Raw genomic sequence first — 19,374 nt, forward strand, 5'->3', positions numbered from 1 at the left:
GTACTACCAAGGTGAGAGTCATTCAGAAGTTTTAAAGATCAAGAAAGTCACATTACCTTTAAAAAAATCAGCTACCAAGTAAGCTCATATCACACACACACATAATAAAACTAAATCACATGAATTTGAAGTTAACAAATAGATTAGAGACCAAATTATTTTTTGTGACAAAATCAATGACCAGGTCAAAACAAGTCAATTGTAAGGAACGGATAGATTTGACATTAACAGGATATTTGCAGGGCTGGTAAAAACTGTTGCCCAAGTTAAAGTATTGATAATTAAAAATGCTTATAAAGGCATAACTAGATTACAAGAAGTATAAGAGAATAAGAGTCCCATTTTCTTGCAGAAATTAAAAGTCCAAAAGGTATCCAAGCATAACACAGTCACTTCAATCAGACAACAATAGCAATAATTTGTGTTTAATTGGAAAGGACACACTAGGAATAAAAGATAAGATGGATGAAATGTAAAGGTGTTGGCAACTCCAGCTAAGAGGACTGACATCACCCCAATAACAGAGAATGCTAAATCTTTTTTTAACTGACTTTTTTCCTGAGAGACAGAAAAAAGAAAGATTAGGTTAACAGTAAGTTTCAGTAAAATCACTAAATAAATGCCTAAAACAATGAATCTTAGTCACCAATCTCAATAAATGAAATTCAACTGATGCTTAATATTAGGTTTCTAGAACAGGATGTTCAGTTGCAGAGCCACGCAGATAGTGACCAAAGCTCAAATGATGAAGCACTTCAGTTGCCTTAACTAATGATTAAGTTATGATATGCTTCAGTTCACTGGATGTTAAGACAGAACCATTCACTTTTATGTCAAAGGCCTATGGGTCAGTGTCCAAAATCCAACTAGGGTGCTCTCTACTTAGAATGCCTCCTCCCTTTTTTCAACTTAAACTGAGCACTAAGTTATGATAATTGGAATCCCATTTAAAATTCATACTGCAAACAAACCTGTACCCTATCAATGAGTGCTCTTGCAAATTCCTTTGAAAACTCCCTGTCAAAAAGACCGCCTTGTTTAACTATAGTGGTTGAAACTGTTGGTTGAACTATTTAATCTGAGTGTTCTTAACCTTGTACAACAGCTGAAAAAGATTTCATTAACTAAAAACCTTCAAAGTAAAATTTAACTTTGATCACATGATGCCAGCTTACTATTGCTGCAAAAGCATTACAAGAGGAAGGAAGCACGGAACGCAGTTCACCCCTTTGACGGGAATTGGTCAGTGACTAACAAGAGTCAGCTCTTTTGTAGGAGATGGCTAGCTTCTTCTCAGACGTGGTGAGTACCCAGTCACCTACCCGGGAGTCCCCATCTAGACATGTCAGGCTTAACAAAGAGGATAGAACTAGGAGAAAAGGAAAGATTCAATATCCTTAAAACAAAGTCTTTGGAGCATGGACCATCATTTTGTCCTGTGTATGGTCAGCATCTAAAACAACAAAATTTCGGGCCATGACTGGAGCTCCTTGATATTACCGCAGTGTAAATAAAAATCTTGTTTTCCCCTAACCACAACCACTAACAAATTACTGCATTTCTGCATGTAGTCAGTAACCTTATTTGATAGTACAGGCAGGCCAATCATTTTGCAAAACAACAAAAACAACTAATTGAAAAATTATACTCAAAATTTCCTTTTAGGGTAAAAAATACTTGCTTCAAAAGGGTGAAAAGCAAATTACACAGTTTAATAAAAAATTAATCTAATGCCTCCTTCCTGTCTCTATTCCTATTTCATAACCTCACACAATAAATGCATTTTTCTCGTCTGTCCAAACAAGCAGACTATATATTACCCATATACAATTATATTTTTTAAAAAGGAAGAAAAATGCTTAGTGTTTCAGAGCTGCATGATAATCAGTTAACTGCCCTTTAACAAACTGAGCATTGAAAATATCTGCAAACTTTCATCTCTCTGACTCCAGCTGGTGAGGAAACTAAGATTCAGGAGTTTTGATTTCTGAAATGGCAAATATAAGGTACTGTGAAAAAGTGGACTAACTATCCTCCTTACGTAGATGTGACCTGTGTCTACTAAAATGAATGGCAAAAATCACAAGCAGGATTTTACCTAAGGTTCTTTGTTTACCACCTGCCATGTCCAGGTGCCTTTCTTTCACTTCTCTCCCTACCAGCATTGTTTTACTTTTTAAAGCATCAAGAGTTCAGAAACTACTGCAAAGAGTTCAGAAACTTGGGCAAAGAGAGTACTTTTTGATGTATGTGTGAATGCAATCAACTTGGTGACCTCTCAGTTTTGTCTAGTGAGAGGTTTGCTAGACCTGGAACCATATTTGTAAATGCTTGCCAGCTTTTAAATCTGACACACTTGAACAAACCCCCTCCCTCCCCACTTCATCTCAGGGGGCCATACCGGCCAGTGTCTGTCCATGCTCCAGGCAGTGGGGATAGGGAAGCCATAGGCGCAGCATGGCCCTGTGTACCAGGCATGGGGCGCTACCCCTACAGCTTCCTCGCCACCGTCTGCCTGCCTGGTGGCCGACTGCAGTTCAGTGGCACAGGTGACACCTACCAGTATGGCCAGGGCAGGCCCCCCTGCCAGCGTCAGCAGTGGGGAAGCCGCAGGGGTAGTGCCCTGTGCCTGGCGCCTGGTACGCAGGGCCGTGCTATGCTGCTGCTGGCCATGCTGAGCCATAAGCCAGCCAGGCAGCATGAGGAAAAGCCAGGCAGACCCCAGTTGGGGTCCCTGCAGGCCAGAGTGGGGGTTTAAACCCCTCCCCAGTCATATTCAGCATGCTGGGGCCTAGCCATACCCCCCTCAGTTCAGCTTCCCTCCAGCCTGAAGGGAAGGGTGGGCTGCTCTAGCACCCCCCAACTTCTAGCTTGAGCCACTGCAGGCATGTGCCTGCATTTCTGGAATCAAAAGTGAATGTCTTGTTCACTTGCAAATCAGTTCAGTTTCCACAGGTTAGACTAACCTGCAAAGACTGAATCAATTTAGGCTCTCACTTTTTGAATGTCTGTCCCTAGCCTAGGAGAACTCTTTTACTGTGACCAGTGGTTCTACTTTTGGGTGGAACAATGAGCTTTTGGAAGACTGTTTGGACCTGACAATATGCTTTGTTCACTACAGCTAGTTTCAAAGAGACAATGCAAGTGTGACAGGAACTCCACAGGGAGCAACTGAGTATTTTGTTTTCTCTTTACAGATTCAGTACCAGGGACTATATCAGATGATATTCATATTGGGAATTGGAGGAAGTTTCCCATATGGATTCCATATTTCTGTAATCAACTCACCCTCAGAGGTATGCAGAGGGCCTTTGGGGGTTGAGCATAAAGTGGAGCATCCAGCACTAGAACCAGTTCTCAAACCTACCAAGCATTTCAATTAAAATGCCATGGTTGTTGCTTCAACTATTCATTATGTTCCGTAATGAAACATTTTTAAAAAGACAAAAAGAAATCAAATTCAGAGAGGTCCTTAGTCCTCAGAGATATTATCAGGATAATAAATATCCTGTCTTGCAACCTGAAATGGGAAAAACCCAAATAGACAAAGTGAATTTCCAATATTTCAAAGATTACTTGTCAAGAAGTTCAGAGATATTTACATTATTTATATTAGGTTAAAACCCCAACCCAGCTTGGTCTCTGAGGTACTTAAAAGGGCTTAAGCAAGATTTAGGCACAACTCCAAAGCACGCTCCAGTTTGGCCCTGTTTTGCGAGTACCCAAATTTAGAAGACACCTACATTTGGGCGGTATCTCTGTTTTGGGCTTCAAAGTTCCCCAGACATCTGTATTTCAGCTCTTGGGTAAATCAGCTATCTTTTATTAGACATTTTAGTTGATCTAATAAAAGATATTGGATGTACCCAAAGAACTTTGTCTGCCTATGCCCTTAGACCAACACTGCTACCACCAACACCCCTGTATTTTAGTTGGTGAGCTAAGAAAATATCTGGTTTGATCAGTGAGTATCAACCTGCACTCCACTACAATCCAGTGTGGTGTTGGGAAGCTGCCTAAGGCAGCAGGAGACTTGAGCTATTAGACCTGTTCTGAGCAGGCCTAACTTACTTCAGTAGCATTGAGTTCTGCTCAAAACCAAACTAGGAATTGCCCACATTTTGCCCAATAGCAGAGTGGTTACAATCCATCACCAGAAGCGAGACCTGCACTGTAGGCTCTCCTTACCCTGAAGGGATTTGAATGTACACCTCATGTCTGAAGAAAATACACTACCCATCAAGCTACAGAACAGGCAAAAGGAGGTCAGTCTCCAACCCCTTCTGTTAAAGATGGCCCACTGGGCTGCCAAAATGGAAAAAGTCATGGGGTCAGAAGGCAAGCCAGCAAGACAGAGCACACTTTTGTGGCCTGGTGGTTACAGCATTGAACCAATGACTGTCAAATATAAAGTACATAAAGCATTCTGGCATGGGGACTGCCATCTTGGAAAGGGCTACAACCACCAGACTACAGATGCATGCTTTTTCTTGCTTGTTGCCGGGACTCATTTATGCATTTTGCATTAGAACAGTTACTGGTTAAAAAGAGAAGCAACTGGCAGAAGGTACCAAAATCCAGGACTCCCTGTGCCAAGGACAGGCCTGCAGCCACTAAGCCAGAGACACTCTCCATTTTGCTTTCTCTCCTACTTTCATGACTTTTAAATTGCCCGGCTTCAGCAGGGGTGCAGGCTTTCCCCTTCAGTCTCTGGGAGGCATCCAACTCTCCTCATTGACTATATAATGATCCTAAGCATCTAAACCTAATTAAAGTAGACTAAAGTAATAAGCTTTTCCCTGATACAACTGTAAGAATGTTCTACATACGATAACAGGTAATATGGTAACAGATAATGTTCCACATTTGGTAAGTGAAACATCCCTCTTAATACTTTCTCATAAGATGCATTAGTCAAAAAGAGTTTTAAGCGAAGTGTTAGTCTGTGTTCTCTGCAATTTCTAGCATCCAGTTCTCAAGCAATTCCTTTCCATCAAGGCAGAAGGCAAGTTCAAGAGCTGAGAAAAGTTGACATGATGGTCTGCAGTTTGGTTTAGTACAGTCTCCTCAGACTAGGAACCATTGAGCAGGGTCCTGACTTTCACATTTTCAATACTTGGGGTTGGAAATACTGTTAATCTCTTCTGAGTAAAAGGCCCAGAGTTCAAATCCTATTCAGAGAGTGAATTTGTGACAAACCACAGCCAAACACCAAAAAGATGATAAAAAGAAACCACTAACCTTTTATTACCAACATTCCAACATTTAAACTAAGGAAAAATTTCCCTTAGCTGTCAGTAACAGGCTGTCCTAATGGCAAATCCCAGTGACTTGAAAAAGACACAATTAAAACACACAAGCTAAAGAACTGCAGACTTTCTCAAGATTTTCTGTAGTTTCTACATTTCAGATGTGGCTTCGTTAAAGACTTGACAGAACTAGAAATAAAGTTCTAGGTACATTTTCTAACTTTAAAAGATGCTTGAATGTTCAATTCTATAAAAGTTTAAAAATTGAAAAATTTACAAGTGCCCAAATAATATTAGTCATTTTGTCTTGACAATGATGATTGCAAAGGTAAGGGATCTAAGACTAGAACAAAGGGCAGCAGTGAAGTACAGTAGCAAAACACTTTGAGCAAAGTCTACATTTTTTTAATTAATTCAAATTTATTTTCAGCACATTCAGAAGTTTATCAATGAAACCTGGATACAGCGACATAGCTCTCCCCTTTCTTTGGAGAAGATGAAGCTCCTGTGGTCTTTCATTGTGTCTGTGTATGGTATAGGAGGACTGCTGGGGAGCATAGTCTGTGGCTACCTCACTACAAAATATAGAAAGTAGGTATTTCTTTTAGCAGCTTGGTAATTAGGATTTGTGAAAAAGGAGCTGTTAAAGCGCACTCAGTAATCCTTTCCTCTTGTTTAATGTAATATTTACTTGAATTAAATCACTTCAGTTTTGCCAGCATAGCCACCCAGTTTTAAGGAGTGACCAGCCTTTCATTTTGTGCCATTAATCTGTACCCTGATGGTGAAACATGGTCCCCTCTGAAGATACAGCTACCAACACCCCACTCTATCAGTGCCCTGGAGAGGGTAACAACATGGTCCAATATTTTCACATTTGCTTCAAGAGCATATTTCCTATATACTCCAAGCATCACAAAACCAGAAATATGAGTCCTGTGCCTATATGTGGACCAATAAATCCAACTATTTCAATTCTGACACATCAGTGAGCTTGACTTCAACATTTATGAGAGACCATTAAGTGTTAGAGCCAATACCCAAAACATTAGAAAAAATTCCACCAAAGTATATGTAGTCATTCTAGGATCAATATTGTTCTGAAGATTAGTAGTGCCTAATTAAAATGTGAATCTGAACAGAAAAGGAAACTAAATTACCTGTAGTTGCTCTGTAAAGATACTGTCTGTACAATGAGACCTGTACTATATGAAGCACCACTGCTGATCACCCCTTCTAATTAAAAGTCAGTCCCAAAAGATCTTTCCCTGTGGATGGAGAAAGGATTCCTCACCAGTCTGGTCTGTTCTCTGTGCTTTGTGTGTAACATCAGTAATTTCATTTGCAGAGAAATTGGCAAACAGATCTACTTGTGTGTCCCACTTAAAGATCTGCTCCGCCACCCACTGATCCAGAGGCCCCTCATGTGGGTCTCACCTATCATCTTAGCCTGCCTGCAATTGTGTTCTTTCTTGCCAGGTAAGTGCCCCCAAGAAGTTTCTTGTGGGACACTGCCTAATCCCACACAAGAAGGTTTTCCTGATAACTGGAATCAAGAGCCCATTCCCTTCTTCTCTGCTTGTTTGTGCAAAACAGTCCAAGCTCCATGTCAGGATCTGAGCCACCTTTTGCAGATAGTTTCTATGCACATTTTAAAGGCTTCCAGGATCAATCTTCTCAAGATCAAGTGTGTGTAGCCACTGTTCTTAGGGACCTGTTAGTCTGAGAGAGAGTCTTCAGAGGTTCCTTTCCCCAGGGTTGTTCATGGCGACAATCTGAATCAGAAACCTGAAGGTCTGTTCCTAGGCCACTGACAGTAACTCATACGCTTCAAAGTCCAGTAGTTACCCACATGATAAAAATATGGTAAGAGCCAGAGACATCAGGGACTGGCCAAAATGAGCTCCATATAGTGGCTTGCCATGTTTATCATAAACTACTGCAGCCATCAGTCTCACAATTCACAATGTAGCCCTTACTAGTAAATGATTTCTGGCAGATCCACAAACCCTGAATCTTGCACTGTAGCAGAAATTGTCCATTAATACAAGTCATATCTAAAACTGTCTCCCACATTGTTAAACTGTTTCTGGGGGAAAAGCTGGAACTTTGTATACTTTACAATTAATTCTAGTGATGAAACTACCCAGTGGGCAAACCAGTCCCTGTATCCCTTCAAGATACAGTCCTTGATCAACCAGTTGTTCCAATACAGCCACATGACATGTGTCTCCCCATTCTACAGAAATGCTGACAATACACACACTGTTAAGACACACTCGTACAGTAAAAGCTACAACATTTTGAAATTCAAGAACCAGTTGGTTTTTCCTTTAAATACCCAATGTCTATAGGAATTTGAGACATGCCATAAAAAGCAACAGGAACTGCTATACTTCAGTTTAAGTTAACAAATTTAAGAAATGCAATTTATAAGGGATAGGTAACATCAAGATTAGGCAAACACAATATGAGAGGTTCTCATGTGATCTCTTCTATGTTTTTACAGAAAAAAGTGTCAAATGTTTTCTAACCTGATCATGCTAGTAGCTGCACTTTTTATGGGCTTCAGTAAGATGGCCGGATCCTTTGAGATGATTCTGATAGGACGTCTTCTCTATGGTGTTGGCACAGGTATGACCTTTTTCAACAGATAGAGCAGTGATTCTCAACAAGGATGCCTAGAGATTTTGAATAGGAATTCAGTGTTACAAACCTGTTGTGGTCTTTCTGAGTTCTTTGCACAGAAAAAATTGCTGTAAATATTGCTCTATTATTTTTCTGTTGCTAAAAAACAAATGAAAGCTAAGAGATGGCATTTTCCAAGGGGTGCTTCAAGTCCATCGAGGGGTGCCTTGAGTCCAAAAAGGTTGAGAACAACTGTTCTAAAGGAAATCTCCTTGTTGTCGCAGTACAGTCTCCATCACTTCTCTTTTAGATTTTTTTAATTTATTTTAGCAAACAAATATACTGGGCACCTCAGATAATTTAAATACAAAGCCCCTGATCAAAGAGCTTCAAGTTCTAAATATAAGATGTGGCATATGGAATAGAAGTGAACATCACAAGAAGAGGTTTGGGTTGAGAAAGTTAATCTTTTGTCATTAAGTTAATCATAATTTCTCCTCTTCACTGTTCAAGGTTTCTCTCTTAACATACATCCTCAGTATGTAGGAGAGATTTCACCCAAGAAACTGCGAGGATTTACCAATGCCACAGTTGCTGTTTTCCTGACTCTAGGAAAAGTCTCAGGGCAGCTTGTTGGACTAAGGTAAATTAAATTATTTTACTGCCTTACTAATTAGCTGGTTATGGAAGAGGAGATGCTCCTTCTACAATTTTTAAGGCCAACCTTTAATATCCTTAAAAAATAATGTAATCTTCACATTAAAATGTGTTGTTATAAACCAGTAGATTGTTTTTGACCAAATATGAGTTACTTGACAAATTAAGATAAGGGACACAAAAATGTAGGTGATTAATCATAGTTTGGTATTCTTATTATGTATTACACCCTATCAACTGGCTTCCCTTAGAAACTTCTCATTAGGTTTATTTGAAGGAACTTGGCACTATTTAACATATTAGAGCCAGTGCTGAGATGATGCAAAGCATATTCAGATATTTAGTACAGAAATAAAGTGTTCATATTAGAATATTGCAACTTGCCAAGCTTTGTTATATCTCCTAATGATCATCACTGGAATGTTTTCCAAATCACAGATTAATTTCACAAAATTTTCCAGCCTGTTAACTAAGCTGTGCTGTTCCAATACTGCTCCCAGCAGCAGTAAGCCCATTTGTTCTCCCTCTCCTGATCATTCAAAATAATTTTGTTATTTTATTATGACCACATTTTTACATGTACTCTTCAGGGAAATCTTAGGAAGTGAATCCTTGTGGCCCTGGCTATTAGCCTCTAGTGGACTCTCAGCGTTGGTTCAGCTGGTTACTCTCCCATTCTTCCCTGATTCTCCATCGTACCTCCTGATACAGAAGGGGAATGAAGAAGCCTTCAGAAAAGGTAAAGCCACTACTTCCTTCATTTACTTCAGTACCTCTTCTGATCTGTTAGACTTAAAGGCTAAGTCTCCTACTACCTAAATTTTTTCAAAAAGTAGTTTTATTTATTTTGTATTAGTAATTTTATGTTTTCATTAAATATAATAATTTAACTTAAAATATGTTTTTAAGTTAACTGTGTTATTAAGAGGTGACTTCATGACAGCCTTTGAGAACAAACTTTTCAAACTGTCTACAAAATTGGTATAATCTGGGCAACAAAAGCAGACATCTCTGCTCTATCTGCCATTGAGCACATTTACACAAGATGCTATATCACCATAGTGACAAGCTACATTGCTGTAGCTCATTGCTATGGCAATGTAGCATTGACAGGCATGAACTGTAACACTACATAGGAAAATACCCATGCAGTACCAAACTGTGGGAAAAAAACCTGTGAAAAAAGACCTGTGTGGCATCAGGACTGCTCAGTAATGCTGCACAGTAATGCTGGTTACTGTGCAGTCATTTAGTACTTCCTTAAGCAAGTACTAAATGACTGCATGGTAACAACTAGTTGAGAATGGTCCTGCTTTGAACAGGGGGTTGGATTAGATGACCTCTGGAGGTCCCTTCCAAACCAACTTTCTATGATTCTATGAACTGCGCAGTCTGGAGCACATGTCAACGCTCCCATTGTGCACTAAATCAGTGTGGCAAGACCAACTTAAGTGATGAGACAATCTCTACAATCCAGAAGGGTTTAATGGATTCATTTACACACACCACCAGGAATGGATATATAGATTAATTCTTTCAGTTCTTTCCCCTACACAGCCATTAGGAAGCTCTGGGGTGAAGGAGATCATCAAGCAGAAGTTGATGACATAATGAAGGAAAAGGCTGCAATGAAAATCACCAAAACCTTACGTGTCCTGGAAGTTTTAAAAGAACGATCCTTGCGCTGGCAATTGTACATGTTGATGACTGTCATGACCACCTTGCAGCTCTGTGGCATCAATGCAGTTGAGTGTTTTCTTAACTCAAAATTCAGTTACTGTCAGGTAGCTTTAAGAAATATTTTACAGTTACTTTCTGCTGCCCTGTCTTTCATACTGAGATTCTAGGATCTGTATCACTTAGACTAGGTAGCCATCATAGACCCTTCTGACCCTAAGTCTAGGAATCAATGCAAATTAGTCCCTTTGCTTCCCTGATTCGGACCATTTAAATTTCTTCTGCCATTTTCTAGCCTGGAACACTGACTGAAGTACTAGATTTGCCAACCCCTCCCAATCTCCAGGTGGCTGAAAGAGCTCTCCCGGCTGCCGGACAGCTGCCTCCCAATCTCCACATGGCTGGGAGGCAGCTACCCGGCAGCTGAGACAGCACTCCCAGCCACATGAAGATTGGGGGACATCCTGATCTCCACATGGCCAGGAGGCTGCTGCCTGGTAGTAGGAAAAGCACTCCCAGCTACATGGAGATCAGACATGTCCCAATCTTCACATGACTGGGAGGCAGCATCCCATTGAGCTAGGACATCTCTCCCCACCCCCTGTGACCCTCTGCTACCTAGGCTGACTAGAAGCAATTTGCTCCCAGTCAGCATCTACATGTGCACTTCAGCATATTAGTTTAATGCACCAATTTCTAGTACCTGTGTCTACAGATACTAGAAAATGAAGCATTAGACTAATCTACTGCACAGTAATTACTGCACACATGTAGATGCTGATGCTTTACTAAACATTAGATTAGTGTAATGTGCAGCAAAGCATCTCATGTAGATATATGCAGTGACATGAATCAGGCCTGCATCACTATGCCAAACACTGCTGTCTCTGAGGCACATGCATTCGTATCCACTTAGAGGTAGGAGGTCCTGGCCACATCTACACAAGATGCTAACTAAGCACTTGTTACTGCACAGTCATTTAGGACTTGCATACACAAGTACTAAATGACTGCATAGTAACTGGAGCTACTGTGCTACAGCATCCCTGAACAGCTTCTTGATGTAGTAATAAGCTACTGCGCAGTAGTAACAAGCTATTGCGCAGTAGTAATGAGCTACTGTGCAGTCAGCATCTCACGTAGACGCGGCCACTGGAAACTAGGGTTGTAAAGCAGGACCAAAGGAGAAGCTTCTTATTCAGGTACATGAAACTCTAAGGACACAAACTTCTCAGAGGCAAGAGGGACACCTGTCTAATTTTGAGCCACTGAAGTGGGAACCCAGAAAGCTGCAGCTGTAGAGACTAAAACAGATCCAGCAAACAGATATTTTCCTCTTGTCAAGCACTTATGACACGGCCAACAAACATATTGGGGGGAAAAGCAGCACCCAAACACTTCACCAGTAAACTGAGCCACAAAGGCATGGCTAACTCAAAAGACCATCAACAGAGTTACTATGAAAATAAGTTTTAGGTACTCAATGCCTCATCATACATGAGTAGTATTTCACAGGTACATCTCTAAGAGGATTGTTCACACTGTTCTCTCTACACTTTTTTAGATTTATTTCTATTCTTCTGAAGTATTCCGTACAGCCAGATTTGAAGAAGACCTTATACCCTATGTATCCTTGGGAGTTGGGCTGTGTGAATGTCTGTCCTCGATATTGTGTGTAAGTCTTTGCAAGCTGGAGTTTGGAGGGAAAAGTTACTATATTTAGGAGACAATATTTTTTAAGTGGGGAAGATAGTTTACATTAAAAAAAGGAGAAATAAAAGTTTCCACTAACCAATGCAGAACATCAAGTTGTAAAATCCATCCCTTCTTCCAAACTAACTCAGCTGAAGGTCTTTGCTTTCAGCTGTAATATGTAAAGTCCCCATCAGGATTAAAACCACCAAGTTTTTGTACGTATAACTTATCTTTTCTCATCTGCTTCTGCCTTCTTAAAGAGCAAAGAAACGTGTCAAACTTTCTCAAAAGAGTCAAAATAATAGAGCAGAGGAAGGTACATGAGATTCTGAATTATGCGCAAGATGACCTGTATCACTCTGTACAATGTAACAAAGAAAACTAATATAATGTAATCTGCCAAGGCGCTGGTGCCTGTCTAGTAACTGACTCTAGGTTAAGACAGCTGCAAAACAAGGCATCATTGCTTACACAGAATGGCTACCAATCACCTAGTCCTTGCTTTTCCCTACTCAAAGGAAGTTAAACAGCTACTGAAATCTGGGAGACTTGATTGACTATTTGATCCTTATGTATTTAAGGAATTTCAATGTACACCATAGGCCACAAGACACCTGCAAACACACATACTTTTTCCCTTATTATCTAGGCTAAGTTTCAGGCTTGAATTTCCTGGTAATATAATGCTCACTCCTAAAAGCAGGATTAGGTATGTTTGCATGCTTTACAAGCTTACTAAAAATGGAGAAGGCTAACACAGAGAGACTACATGAATGGCATTTCCCTACAAGTTTGAAAAATAAATATTCAAGTAGAAAAAATATTTCTGAGTTAATTCAATGGAGCCAGTTCAAAGCATACTGTATGTTGGCCTTTGTGATCTAAAGGTTTGGTCATCTGTATAAGTGATAAACAAGTGCCTGTAAAATTCACCAGAGGTTTAGAGACTCTTACAATTACTTCTATTTCTGTTTGCATCATCTGATTAAGACCTCTGAGAAAAATATTAGGAAAAAATTGGGAAAGAGTTAATGCATCTGTTTTGTGCTTTTCAGAGCTCCCTTATTGAGCGCTTCGGCAGAAAGCTGCTATTGTGGGGAGGATACACACTGATGAGTGTGGTGTTAGCACTCCTTACAGTGACTCTAGCTCTTCAGGTAATGACTTATTCCTATTCCTACTTTCTATTTATTCCTTCTCATTCCTGCTTCCAGCCCCAGTTTCCAGACAGGACTTTTTGCTGAAGTATAATCATCAAAATTAACTTCAGTTATCACAATCAGAAACATGAAACATGCTATTCTACCATATTATTCACTATTTATTCTTATTTTCTCTCATTCTAGAATAGATTCATTTGGATGCACTACTTCAGTGTCGTTCTAATCTTCTTGTTTGTTATCTTCTATGGGCTTGGACCATGTGAGTACATCAATTTAGGTCATGAGGAGGGCAACTTTGATTATATTAAAAGTGTTGCATGAAGGATGGCACAATACCAGGCTATAACACCTCTACAGAGCAGAAAGGGAGGCTGCTTAGATATCCAAATACATTAACAAGTGCATGAGTTGCAGAAGGCAAAAAGATGACATAACCATCTCAACTTCTAGCACTGATTTTAGATAAATACTCAGAATGCAGTCCTCTCCTTCCCATAATTTTCCAAAATCATGAAGAAGAATTCGAAGATACTCTTCTAGGTATTTCCCCAGCCTAGTATTGATAAAAAAAAAAAATTAAAATCATGTTTTGCATCAAGATAATGAAGAGGTGTGTCAGAACTGGCCACAAAGTAGATGGAGAAGGTGGGTTAATAATGTAGTTTATTGTATTGGGGGTGTCTATCAAGATATAAAATGATACAGATCAACTGACATATGTTTTCCAGATTGTTCAGTAGAATTTAGGATGCTAAATTAAAATGTTAATCCTTTTAAATGATTTTTCTTTATCTTCCTTAACATGGGAACAATAGAGTCACTGTAACTTAATTCCAGATTCTTAACCACCCCAATGTTTACTGCAATGTAAAAAAATATATTCAAGATGTTGTATCACACTCTCCATCTATTTTGGCTAAAGAGAGGCTCGGATTCCTATCAGAGTCCATACCATGCTTAAAAATTCAGGATGGCACCAAAGCATAAGAACAAGTCACAGTGCCCTTTATCCATATATATCAAAGCACTTTATAAAGGAGCAAAGATGGAGACATGCAGAGTTGAAGTGACTTTCCAAAACCACCCTACTGATCATTGGTAAAGTCTGAGGGTCCTCAAGCAAACCTTCCCTGGGTTTCTGCACAGTTTCTTCCAAAACAGGAAAGACCATGGTTCTGGGACTAGAAATACTTTTGCATGACAGAGAAGTCATCAACCAGATCGGCCAGTGGTGCTCAACCTTTTTCCCCAGTGAGTGGGATGGGCGGTGCCCAGTCTGTCCGCAGGCCAGATCTGGCTGGTGGTCCTTATCTGGCACCTGGGACAGACCAGGTCACCATCTGGCCATGCAGGGAGGGGCAGGGGACAGGCCAGGCCCAATGCTGCCCCAGAGGGGAAAGGTGCCTAGCCTGGCCCCTCAGGGGGAAGGGGGCATGACCTGGCCCCAACCCTGCCCATGGGAAGGAGGGGGCCTGGTCCAGCCCCAATTCAGACATGAGTGGAAGGTGCTACAGCCTGATTCCAACCAGCCACATGGGGCTTGGTGTTTGAAAATTCGGCAGGGAGGAGGGTGGCTTACTAATGGCCACCAGTCCCCCACTGATGAATTTCCAGACTCTGGGGAGCCCCATGGGCCAGATGTGATGGCTCTGCAGGCCACGTTTAGCTTGTGGGCTGGAGGTTGAGCACCCCTGATAGGCAATTTTTCCAGGCAACTGGAAAAGTTTTTCCTACCCCTTTCTACTAGCATTGTCACTGTGAGGGTTTTTCGAGGGACAGGGTGAATTAGAATTACTAAGGAAACAAATATATCTTGTTCGTGCTTTGTTTTTGTCAGCTGGAGCCACCATAGCCATCATGGTTGAAATCTTCAGCCAGTCCTTCAGACCATCTGCCTTTGTGATTGTTGGATGCATCAACTGGCTAGGGCTCTTTATACTTGGGATGATTTTTTCATTCATTGTGGTAAGGGAATCCATTTGAATATGTCCCTTTTGTACTCTCCAATTTGAAGTCAGTCCTGAAGACTTGAATGGGGAGTAAGACCATAATGGTAGTAAATTTCAAATCTCTATTCTCTGCCAATCAGCTGCATAAAAGATACCATATGGATAGACTTAACTTTTGATGGGATATATAAAAATACTACAGTTTTCAGATAACTTTGGATGATTTGGGGTAACAATCAAATGGTGTAACTGGCTAGTATTGAGTTCTTGGTGGTACTGCTACCATAGATACTTGCTGCAAAAAGAGATGTTGAACGGCCAAAAAAGCAAAGGTGTTTGGCAGCAAAAGAGGTGGTGTCATCTCCCCCAGCAACAGGAAGCCATCAGGCACACCGCTGCCACTATTCTGCCCTTCCTGCTGCCAGAGCCTCAGCCAAAGCCAGGGCCACTGCACAGAAGGCGCAGGGTGGGGAGGGAAGAAGGAATCAGGAGGTGAGGCACCACCTTGGCTCCATTCCCAATGTCCCTGACCCCCCTCTCCCCACCCCTCCTTAGGCAGTGCCTGGGGCTCATGCTCTGTTTACTCACCCATAGTTATGCTACTGATTAAGAATTTTTCTGATTCCTAAGAGGTAAGAAAATGGAAGTCAGAAAGGCTATTTTTTCTTAGTCTTGTCTTATTTTTGTTTTTTAGGAATACCTCAAATCTTTCTGCTTCCTTATCTTTTTGGGGATCCTTGCTTTCTCAGCAATTTTCATCTATGTCTTCCTCCCTGAGACAAAAGGGAAGTCAATCATGGAAATCAAAGCAGACTTTAATAAGTTAAATTTTGGAAAGACACAGGCCACAGTCAAAGAAAACAGCTTCCCCAAGGAACAGATCTTCTGCACCAGACTCTGACTGTTCAGCTGGGAAGCTTGCAGTTCTTTAAAGGGATAGAAAGCACTGTTACAACCAACATGAACTATAAAACGAAGATAGACTCTTCACTTTGCTGTCTCTTATTCCTATTATTTTTTAGGAAAGAAGGAAGATATGGAACTCCTTACACTTACGTTTTATTTTTCTGCTGACATCTCAACATTTTCAAAGTTATTTAGATCAATCAGAGGTCTCTATTTGTTATAAAAGCTAAAAAATACTACAGGAAAAAAAATAAAATGCAAAAACAAACTTTGCTATCAGTTTATTTATTCTATGTATGCTAGAACAATTGGTTTATTGTCTGAAAGGCCCAATCCTGCTTCAGGATCCATTAGCACTGGAATATAGTACATGTTGCATCTTTATTTTAATAAAATAGTTGATAGATTATCTAATAAAATCTTAGCATTGTTTCACATTGGCTTCAATCCAGATACTGTAGCAAGAGTAGATTTTTCTGAACATAAAAAGAGTAAAGCTAGCATTCACAACAGGGGTTAAATGTCTAATGAGTTATTATGGGGTAGATAATTTGGCTCCCAAGTTATTAATTAAAAAACAATAAACTGCATATGAAGTAAATTTGCAGAGTCCCAATGTTGGAAAAGCCTCCCATGCAGCCCTGGGTCAGGTACGTAAGCTCTGTGGAAGAACAAGTCGGCCCAGTTTTTCCTACTGGCCAGCTGCCAAGTGCAGAGTCAACTTGGATGACCCTTGAAGGTTCCTATGTCTCCCCATTCGTTGCATTGGAAGCCTAGTACCTAACCCTAAGGATCTGGATTATCTTCTCAGGCTGATGCTGAAGTGTCCATTTGAATCCAGCCCTAATTTTTTAAGCATGAGTTTGTGCCAAAATATGGCAGCATATCTAAGGATCATACTGCTGAGCAAGAAATGGATTTCTTCCTTTTGGATTTATGCCATCATTACCATACGTGGAAGGCTTTGTTCAATTCTAGGCATGTCAGTACCAGAAAACTATGAACAAGTTATCGCTAAGAGAGGAGCCACACATTATTATATATATATTAATATATAAAAAGGGTTAAGTGGATTGATTTATAAGGAAAAAGGCTGAATACGCACAGCTTGTTTAAATGGCCATTAGACACAAAGTAGGAATATAATATAAGGGTACAAATATTTGAAAGGCAGGCTGTAAAAATGGAAAGTAAGAGAAGTCTTTAGGATGGCACAAGGACAAATAAAGATCTATGAAATGCAACTGAAAAAGAAAATTTGGTCTGAATATCAGAAGTCCTTAACAGTGAAAACTTTTGGACTGTGGACTATTCCCTCCAGAGAAATCATCAAAACAGCATGGCTTGGCATATCTAAAACAGCATTGTCCAATGTCTTACAGATCAACTTACAATTTAGAGATCAATCCTGCACTGGCAGGAACACAAAATAAATGACCTACTTGAGGTAACTGGTCTTTCTTCTATTTATGAAAGAGGAAAAATGGGTATCAGAAAATGAGACAGCTCCCAAAAGCTTGTGTATTACCGAAGGGTCTGATTTTCTAATTAGTATGCAAGGCATCTGGGAATTACATCAGATGTTTTCATAAAGGTGAAAGTTTCTTACAAAACTAGTTGCTTATATATAACTTCTGTAACAAACTTTTACCTTTCTAAGGACAGACATAACACAAGGTTTAAGTGATTACTGGTTATTGGATTAAATAAAAAATTAAGTTATAAAACCAGGCAGAAATACTATCTCAGTCTCTTTCCAAGCCTTCACAAACTGACACAAGTAATGACATACAATTAAATGGTCATTCCATCTTCCTTCAACAACTCATAAAAGAAACACATGGGTAAGACCCATCAAATTACAAAAATTTGTTTCAGCTGCCACAATGGTGTTGCTAGTATGGGGGGAGCATCTCTCTTTTTTTTCTTTGTTTGTTTGGTTGTTTTCTTTTTAGCCAATTTAAGTGTGTTCACAACTGGTTTGTTTTAAAGTGATTTTACTTAAACTGATGCAAAATGAAACTAGAGAAAGCCCCATCTCCCTTCCAGCAATTGGGAAGTCATGCATCTAATGTATTGAATGCCTACTAGACAGAGACCAATTCACCCTTCTCTCTTTCTTAGTAACTTCTGGCTTCCATGTACAGGGTGCGTCCAGACGAGCGTGCACGTGCCTCTTGCCACGCCTCAAACCCCTTTGCAAACTTGCAACGTGGGGAGAAAATTAGACCCCTGGATATCCAGAGGTCTAAAAAAACTGCTCCGCAATGAAGCAGAGGAAGGCACAGTTCCAGACTGTGCCCGTAGCCAGTCCTCCAGAAGAGATGCTCTGGTTTTGGCCGAAAACCAGAGCATCTCTTTGGTGCTCCAGCTGCCCCTGATCCCTGGCGCTGTCCAAGGTCAGTGGGGGGGCAGGGTTCATGGGTGTGGGTGGGTGAGGGGTGGCAGGGGTATGTGAGGGGTGGGGTTTGGGGAGTGGCAGGGGGGATGTCCCTGGGGCTGCGGGGGGTGAGGACCTGGCCCAGATTCCTGTGGCTCGCTAGTCCGGCTTTGCACCGGAGCGAGTCGCACAGCTCCAGGAGGCGCACACATGAGCTGCACATCCCGGAGCCCTGTGACCCACTCTGGTGCAAAGCTGGACTAGAGAGCCACATGGGGCTGGCCCAGGTCCTCACCCCCCGACAGGCACAGGGGGGCAGAGGTGGGTACCTGGGACCCTGGGAAGTGGGGCTGGGGCCCTGTGGGGGATAGGGGCTGTGGCCCTCCGGGGGGAGCTGGGGCCCTGTGTGGGGTATTCCATGTACTGTGTGGGGGGTGCTGTACCATGTGGGGGCCAGGGGACCCACCCCTCCTGAACAGCCCCCCAAGGTCCCCCACACCCACAGTGCCCCCAGCAATTGCCCCACACCTACCCACAGACCAACCCACATCACTCCACACACACACACCTGCCTTCCCCCACACCCCTTCTCACCCCCTTCCTGCAATAACCACATCCCCCCATCACACACCCATCATGTGTGAAGAAAACCAAAAGCACACATCAACACATATAGGTATTTGAAATTTATTTTTTCATGATGATAGAGACACTGGTAGGCTTCCAAATTGCTTTAACATTGTAAATATACCAATAAAGCATTACCCACCTGATCGCTGTCTCTCTCTCTCTCTCTCTAGGGGGGTGTGTGTGTGTGTGTGTGTGTGTGTGTAGAATGGTTTTTTGTTTTAACTGTGGAAGAACATGGATTTTGGGGTATTTTTAAAAATGGATTTGGGATGCTGCTACAGCAGTGTCCCCAGGTACCAATTGGCTGGGCCCCAAAAGCTCCTGAGAGCGAGTAGCTCTGAGCTGCTTGCCAGGGCAGCTTTTTGTATGGATGGGGCTAGGACAGGGCAGCTTTTTATACTGCTGGGGACAGCACAGGTGCTGGCCCCGGGCTTTAGCTC

At 41.2% G+C, this 19,374-nt stretch overlaps 1 protein-coding gene and 1 long non-coding RNA gene across 2 annotated transcripts in view; one reads left to right on the forward strand and one right to left on the reverse strand.

Annotated features, from left to right (window-relative positions):
• The first annotated feature begins 1,178 nt into the window (after window positions 1-1,178).
• Window positions 1,179-16,359, forward strand: LOC102573922 (solute carrier family 2, facilitated glucose transporter member 11). The gene is made up of 12 exons (XM_014593589.3): window positions 1,179-1,302; window positions 3,198-3,296; window positions 5,680-5,840; window positions 7,759-7,883; window positions 8,391-8,520; window positions 9,125-9,273; window positions 10,092-10,279; window positions 11,776-11,886; window positions 12,962-13,063; window positions 13,253-13,328; window positions 14,907-15,034; window positions 15,713-16,359. Exons 1-12 carry the CDS (start codon window positions 1,279-1,281, stop codon window positions 15,917-15,919), a joined length of 1,500 nt encoding a protein of 499 aa, XP_014449075.2. The 5' UTR covers window positions 1,179-1,278; the 3' UTR covers window positions 15,920-16,359.
• The window catches only part of LOC132243545 (uncharacterized), a 37,989-nt gene continuing 26,461 nt past the window's right edge, over window positions 7,847-19,374 (reverse strand). Inside the window, exon 3 of the long non-coding RNA XR_009455154.1 lies at window positions 7,847-7,930. This is a non-coding gene — a long non-coding RNA (uncharacterized LOC132243545). The remainder of the gene's footprint in view (window positions 7,931-19,374) is intronic.

The sequence above is a fragment of the Alligator mississippiensis genome, chromosome 10 (assembly GCF_030867095.1).
Source record: "Alligator mississippiensis isolate rAllMis1 chromosome 10, rAllMis1, whole genome shotgun sequence".
Taxonomy (NCBI): Eukaryota; Metazoa; Chordata; order Crocodylia; family Alligatoridae; genus Alligator; species Alligator mississippiensis.